The sequence below is a fragment of the Rhincodon typus genome, unplaced genomic scaffold (assembly GCF_021869965.1).
Source record: "Rhincodon typus isolate 14 unplaced genomic scaffold, sRhiTyp1.1 hic_rhity00011285, whole genome shotgun sequence".
NCBI lineage: Eukaryota > Metazoa > Chordata > Chondrichthyes > Orectolobiformes > Rhincodontidae > Rhincodon > Rhincodon typus.
In genome coordinates, this window is record NW_025976923.1 from 168 (window position 1) to 7,192 (window position 7,025).

The window sequence follows — 7,025 nt, forward strand, 5'->3', positions numbered from 1 at the left end:
CCCCACACCATTAGCCTGGGCCTGTGGATTACCAGGCCAGTGACATTGCCACTATACCACCAACTCTCCTAATTAATTAGCCTAGGGACTGCTGGAATGATCAATTGTAGTTCCTTCACGTGATTATTACTGTGGTGGAAATTGAACGCACCTAAGAAGAGTGGGAAGTATGATGAAAGGAAAACAGGTACATGTGGGATTAGAATACTGCATGTGTAAAGGATAAACACTAACACTGACTGGCTGAATGGCCTGTATCCATTTTCTAATTTGTGTGTGTGAATGTTGGAAATGCCAGGATCAAACTGCAATGCTCTCTGTAGTCGCAAATATTCACAATCTGGGCACTTAGGGCGAGGTTCAGGGGAATCTGCACTCCAACAAGAGTCATTGCACTGACAGTTTGAGGGATGGAGAGAATATTATAAAATGATTGATTGTTGTGTTTGCCCTAAGCAAGATTTGTGAAGCGTTTGTCTGGTATCCACAGGCTTCTACCTCCACATCTGATGGCATGCTGACTCTCGATCTGATCCAGGAGGAGGATACAGCCCTGGATCTCCATGGGACTTGTGCAGATGGTTTCTGTACCAACCATCTTGGTACCAGCCACCACAAACTGAACTATGAAACCTCCACTAAAACCTCAGAGAGCGGAGACACGGTGACAGAGAAGGAGCATCCCTCCAGGATGGACAAACTTCAGAAGAAAGGGGACAGCTGGCAGAGGGAATCCACCACCTCTCTAGATCGGGAGGGGAACTCCTCACCAGAGATCCCAAAAAAACTACCCTTTGCAGAGTTAAACAAGTGTGCATCAGAGGAAATTCTGTCACGGGCGGGATCCGCACACAGGTCTGCATTACGGAAAGGCTTTGAGACTCAGTCGAGCAGTATAGAACGGGACAAACTAGGGCGGGTCTGGGAACTCATTGCACTGAAACTGGAGAGAACTCAACAGCTGTTACTGGAGGCTGGCAGCCATGGGAGTCAGAAAAGGCAGAACAGAGACTCTCCAGGGATATCAGATGGGCAGGTCGCTCTAAATGACACAGAGTGGCTACTCTCTGAGGCCCTGTCCAACTGGAACCAGGCCAAGCAGGTTCTGCAGGAGATTAAGGAATTGAGGGACCTCTGCAAGCAATCAGTTCAAATGTACAAAGAACCAGCACTGACATCAGGCAGCCAACCTCCATACAGGGGAAGTCTGATGTGAACTTCGCAGGTCTTTAATGTGTGTCTTGGTAATCCTCCTTCTCTTGTCCAAATGGAAAACTTTGAGCATGCCGGCAAGGGTCGCTCGGTTTCACCGTGACCTTGGATTCAGCCCTAGCAGGAACAGATGAGTCTGATGGCCCGAGCTTGTGCCATCCTGTCTGGAAGGGAAGAACTATGAATCCACCTCATTCCACCCAGGGCGCAGTTGTCTGTGATGAGTGATGGGATTGGACATTTTTCAATGCAAAGTTTGTGTTACAAACTGGAGTGAGCTGCATCTGAAACAAAGTCAGCTGTTTGTTTTGGGGTCGGTGGAGGGTGAGGGATGGAAGCCCCAACAGCTGCAGGGATGAGGTTGCCCTGAGAACTCCTCAAGTAGAAAGACTCTTTCCTGCCTTGTCGGCGTCAGCATTTCCATCTTGAAACAGCATCTGGATAGTTTTATACAAAAGCAAAGTACTGCAGATCCTGGAAATATGGAAATAAAAGGTGAAAATTCTGGAAATACACAGCAGGTTACACTGCATCTGTGGACAGAAAAATCAGATAATATTTCAACTCATCAGAACGCTGATGAAAAGCCACAACCTGAAATGTTACCTCTATATCTATCTCCATGGATGCTGTCAAACCTACTGCCCATTCCCAGCATTTTCTATTTTTTTATTTCAGGATAGTCTACTTAGTACCAGAGTTCCCATGATTTCAACCTTTAAAGGAGCTGTCCTGGAAATGTCAAAATTTGAAAATGACCATCCATCTCTAATATGGAGATTTAGCCTTTAGGATTTTCAATCAATATTAAATGGCAGTGAATAAACTCAGAACTCCAGTTAGGCACCACCGCACCCACGCCACCCCCCCCCATCCCACTTATGCCTTTGTTACTTCTTTCCCAGTCAACCAAACAGTATTCACACTGATCCCTCATCAGTCATCCTCCTGGATTTACCACCTATCAGTGACTCAGTGGTTAGCACTGCTGCTTCACAGCGCCAGGGACCCGGGTTCAATTCTACCCTCGGGTGACTGTCTGCGTGGAGTTTGCACATTCTCCCCGTGTCTCCGGGTGCTCTGGTTTCCCTTCCACGTCCAAAGATATGCAGGTTAGATGGAGTGGCCACGCTAGATTGCCCCTAGTGTGCAGGCTAGCCATGGGAAATGCAGGGTTACAGGGAATAGGGTAGGGCTGGGTGGGTTGCTCTTTGGAGGGTCAGTGTGGACTTAATGGGCTGAATTGCCTGCTTCCACACTGTTGGGATTCTATGATATCTTGTCCACCTTTCCTTCACCCCAACCCCTAACCACTCCTCACCTGCCCCCCTAGTCCCTAGCCTGTCCCATCTGTCCTCCCTTCAGCTGTATCCTGCCCCTGTGAGGATTGTCCTTGTGAGGATCAAATACGGGTGCCACATCTCCTCCAGGGCAGAGACCTTATTGGAAGATGAATGGACTTGACCATGGGTGCCAACTAGTGACAATATCTAGTTGTACAAAATCCATGGGGAAGGGAGGGTTACAAAGAACTTGTGACATTCTGATCTTTGTAAAGGAGGGCGCGGGAGTAAGAAGTTGACTAACCGACCATGTAGCAATGCAAGGTACAACTCCTGCTCCTTCTGCAGGAGGGACACATACTTATCTAATCAAGCGCAGATGTATCAGTACCTCAGTGTAGGGATTTACGTGGTCCAAATGTTTTATGAAGCTTCTAACCGCTCAGTGTTCTTAAGGTGCTATGAGTCCTGTCAGATCTGTTACTGTCCAATTGTTTATTCAAGCACAGCCTTATGTCAGCCTCAGTCATAATCACCACCTTCCTGTTGATTCCAAGGTGCCCTGATGTTCTGTGTCTTGCAGAACAATTCAGAGAAAACAATATGTAAACCAAGACGGGAGAAGTGATAGGCTAATAATGTTTTATTTTTCCAAGATTAACCTCTGGGTCTTCCCTTTGCCCCAACACTGTCAGGTCCTGATCTATCTTTACTTTTGAATTTTTTTGAAGCTGTGATTTTAATACAATTAAATTAAACTGAGTAAAACTAAATGCATCCCGTCTCTATTATTGTGCACAATGCCTGGACCACCTATAATACATTAAATATAGCAGGAAATTACTGCAGATGCTGGAATCTGTACTGCAAACAAAAAACACTGGAAATCACAGCAGGTCAGGCAGCATTCATGGAGAAAGAGCAAGCTAATGTTTCGAGCTCTGATGAAGAGTCAGCTAGACTCAAACTTAGCTTGCTGTCTCTCCATGAATGCTGCCTAACCTGCTGTGATTTCCAGCATTTTTGTTTTCATTAAACATTAATACATTTCATTAATACATTAAACAGCTTCTATCTTGATCACTTTCTCTCAATTTTCCCATTGAAGTTGCTATCTCCACAATTGTAAACAAAACGGTCTTTTCTAAGGTAATTGTGCTATAATTACATTTTCCTACCAGTGGAGGGGTGTTTGCAGGACTGACAGGAACATGTTACTATTGATTCAGAGATAGTAGGACCTGCCGATGCTGGAGAATCTGCGATAGCAAGGTGTAGAGCTGGATGAACACAGCAGGCCAAGCAGCAGGCTTCGCAGTGGGGTTAAAATTGTTTCAGAGATAGTGGGAATTGCAGATGGCTTTGCAGTGGGGTTAGGGTCTAGGCCCGAAACGTCAGCCTTCCTGCTCCTCTGATGCTGCTTGGCCTGCTGTGTTCATCCAGCTCTACACCTTGTTATCTCCTACTATTGTTTGACAAGTTTAAATGGAATCATACAGCACAGAAACAGATGCTTCAGTCCAACTCGGCCGCACTGACCAGACATTGCTCAATCTGACCTAACCCCATTTGCCACCATGTGGTCCATATCCCTCTAAACCCTTCCTATTCATTTACCCATCCAGATGCCTTTTAAATGTTGTAATTGTACCAGCCTCCACCACTTCCTCTGGCAGCTCATTCCATACATGCACCACCCTCTGTGTGAAATAGTTACCCCTCAGATTCTTTTAAATTTTTTCCCTCTTACCTTAAATCTATGTCTTCTACTTCTGGACTCCCCAACCTAGCAAAAAGACCTTAGCAGTTCATCCTATCCATGCCGCTCATGATTTTGTAAACCTCAGCCTCCGAAACTCCAGGAAAAAAAGCTCCAGCCTATTCAGCCTCTCATTACAATCCAAACCCTCTAGTCTTGGCAACATCCTTGTAAATCTTTTCTGCCCCCTTTCTGGTTTAATAACATTCTTCCCATAGAAAGGCGATTAGAATTGAACACAGTATTCCAAAAGTGGCCTCACCAATGTCCAGCACAGCTGCAACATGACATCCCAACTCCTATACTCGTTGTTTTGACCAATAAAGGCAAGCGTACTAAATGCCTTCTTCACCACCCTGTTTACCTGCAACTCCACTTTCAAGGAACTATGCACTTGCACCCCTAGGTCTCTTTGTTCCGCAACACTCCCCAGGGCCCTATTATTTAGTGTATAAGTCCTGCCTTGGTTTGCCTTAACAAAATGCAACACCAAGTGCAGTTCTTATTATAAATATTGGCATGGAATTTTTTTACAAAGTAAGAATAGGATAAATGACTGAAATGGGGACTGAGTACACTGAGACTACTGTTCTCTGTCCTTTTAGTCTTGCTTCATCTGGCTCCGACCCCCAACCTTGGCCCCTTCACCTGCTCTGCCAATCAAAAAGATCTTGGCTGATCTGATTGTACCATCAAATCCACCCTCCTGCCTACCCCCAATAACCATTCAACCCGGTTTAAAAAGAATATATCCACCTCTACCTTAAAAATATTCAAAGACTTTGCTTCCACCACATTTTCAAGACATCTCCAAAGACGCTCAACTCTGTTAGAATAAAAATATTGCCTTATCTCAAGTTTTAAATTGGTGATCTCTTATTTTTAAATGTATTAAATAGATTGTTGAGGTTTGTTAACTCTTCCGGAAGTTCAGCCTCGATGAGCGCTGGTCGCCCTTCACCACCTTATTCAGGTGTTCTTAATATCTGAAGGGTCAATCAGATCTTGCTCAGGTATCACGTAGCATCTCCTGCCTCAAGTCATGGATTGGGAGATCAAATCCCACATAACCTGGATCTATGCTTCAATGGAGTAAACAGTGATTGCTGCTTATAGGAAAAGATGTTAAGCTGAGGCCCTGTCTGCTCTCTTGGGTGGACAGAAAAGATTCCTTTGCACTGTTTTGGAAAGCCTGTAGGTATTCTTGAATCAACTCCATTAAAACAGAAATCTGTCATTGTTACGTTGATGTTTGTGGGGGGGTTGCTGTGCGCAAACTGTCCACTATGTTTTCATTACAACTAAATGACGATACTCAACTGGCACTTCATCAACTGTAAAACATTTTAGGACAACCCAAGGTTATGGAAGGTACGACATAAATGCAAGTTGCATGTCTTTTCTTCTGTGATGGCCCAGATAGTGAAGACTAAGTGACTATTTGGTCATTGGGGCATCACACATCGCAATAGCATCACTATGTTGATCTTAGCTTATATTCAGTCACTTACCTCAGCAGAAGGCTCTGAACAGTGGTCAGCAGTTGATTTGGTTTCGTCCTGCCTGAACTCAGGGCCAAAGCAGCCCACAGAATCAGTCTCATCTGCGATATTAAGAGATGTAAATATCCTGCTCCAATCCACTGTCTCAACTCACACATGAAGGACATTCGGCTAAGTGGAAGGTACTGACACCCATGGAACCCAAACCCAGTGAGCTTTGTACTTGGGAAGACGTGGGAGAAGTTCGGATGAAATTAAATTTAATTGGAGTTGTGTTGCGTTGTGGTTTCTGAAAGAAACAGAGGTGTTCAATTAATACTGCACTTTAATTAACCCCAGGACGTTCCTAAGTGCCTCACAGCCAATTAAATGCTTTTGAAGTTTAAGTGCGCTTGTAATATAGAAAATGTAGCAAAGAAACTGCAATGAACTAGCTCTCACGAACAGCAATGCAAGAATGAGCAAACATTTTTATTTTAAATAAAATCAGAGATAGTAGGAACTGCAGATGCTGGAGAATCCGAGACAACAAGGTGCAGGGCTGGATGAACACAGCAGGCCAAGCAGCATCATAGGAGCAGAGAGGCTGACGTTTCGGGCCTTCATCAGAAATTATTTTAAATAATACTGGTTAATAGGTACATATTGTTTACGGGACATCAGGGAGAACTCTGCCCTCGTACCAAATAAAACCAAAGGATCCTTCACATCCAACCATGAGGGCAGATGGGCACACAGTTTAACATTCATCCGGATTGGATTACATGTCAAATAGTCTGCAATGGGCCTTAAATGTAAGATTTTCTGATTGAGAAGCAAGTATGTGATCTACTGATCAAGACAGCAATGAATGTGAGTCAACAAGGTGCAGGGCTGGATGAACACAGCAGGCCAAGCAGCATCATAGGAGCAGAGAGGCTGACGTTTCGGGCCTAGACCCTTCATCAGAAAAGGGGGAGGGGAAGGGGGTTTTGAAATAAATAGGGAGAGAGTGGGAGGCGGATAGAAGAGGGATAGAGGAGAGGATAGGTGGAGAGGAAACAAACAGGTCGAAGAGGCGGGGATGGGGCCAGGAAAGGTGAGTGTAGGTAGGGAGTTAGGAAGGGGATAGGTCAGTCCAGGGAGGACGGACAGGTCAAGGGGGCGGGATGAGGTTGGTCGGTAGGAGATGGAGGTGCGGCTTGAGGTGGGAGGAGGGGATAGGTGGGAGGAAGAACAGGTTAGGGAGGCAGGGACGAGTTGGACTGGTTTTGGGATGCGGTGGGGGGA

At 45.2% G+C, this 7,025-nt stretch overlaps 1 protein-coding gene across 1 annotated transcript; it reads left to right on the forward strand.

The window, feature by feature from the left end:
- The first annotated feature begins 495 nt into the window (after window positions 1-495).
- LOC125482498 (pleckstrin homology domain-containing family O member 1-like) lies at window positions 496-3,268 on the forward strand. Its single transcript, XM_048594583.1, has one exon. It carries the CDS (start codon window positions 515-517, stop codon window positions 1,214-1,216), a length of 702 nt encoding a protein of 233 aa, XP_048450540.1. The 5' UTR covers window positions 496-514; the 3' UTR covers window positions 1,217-3,268.
- Window positions 3,269-7,025: the final 3,757 nt, after the last annotated feature.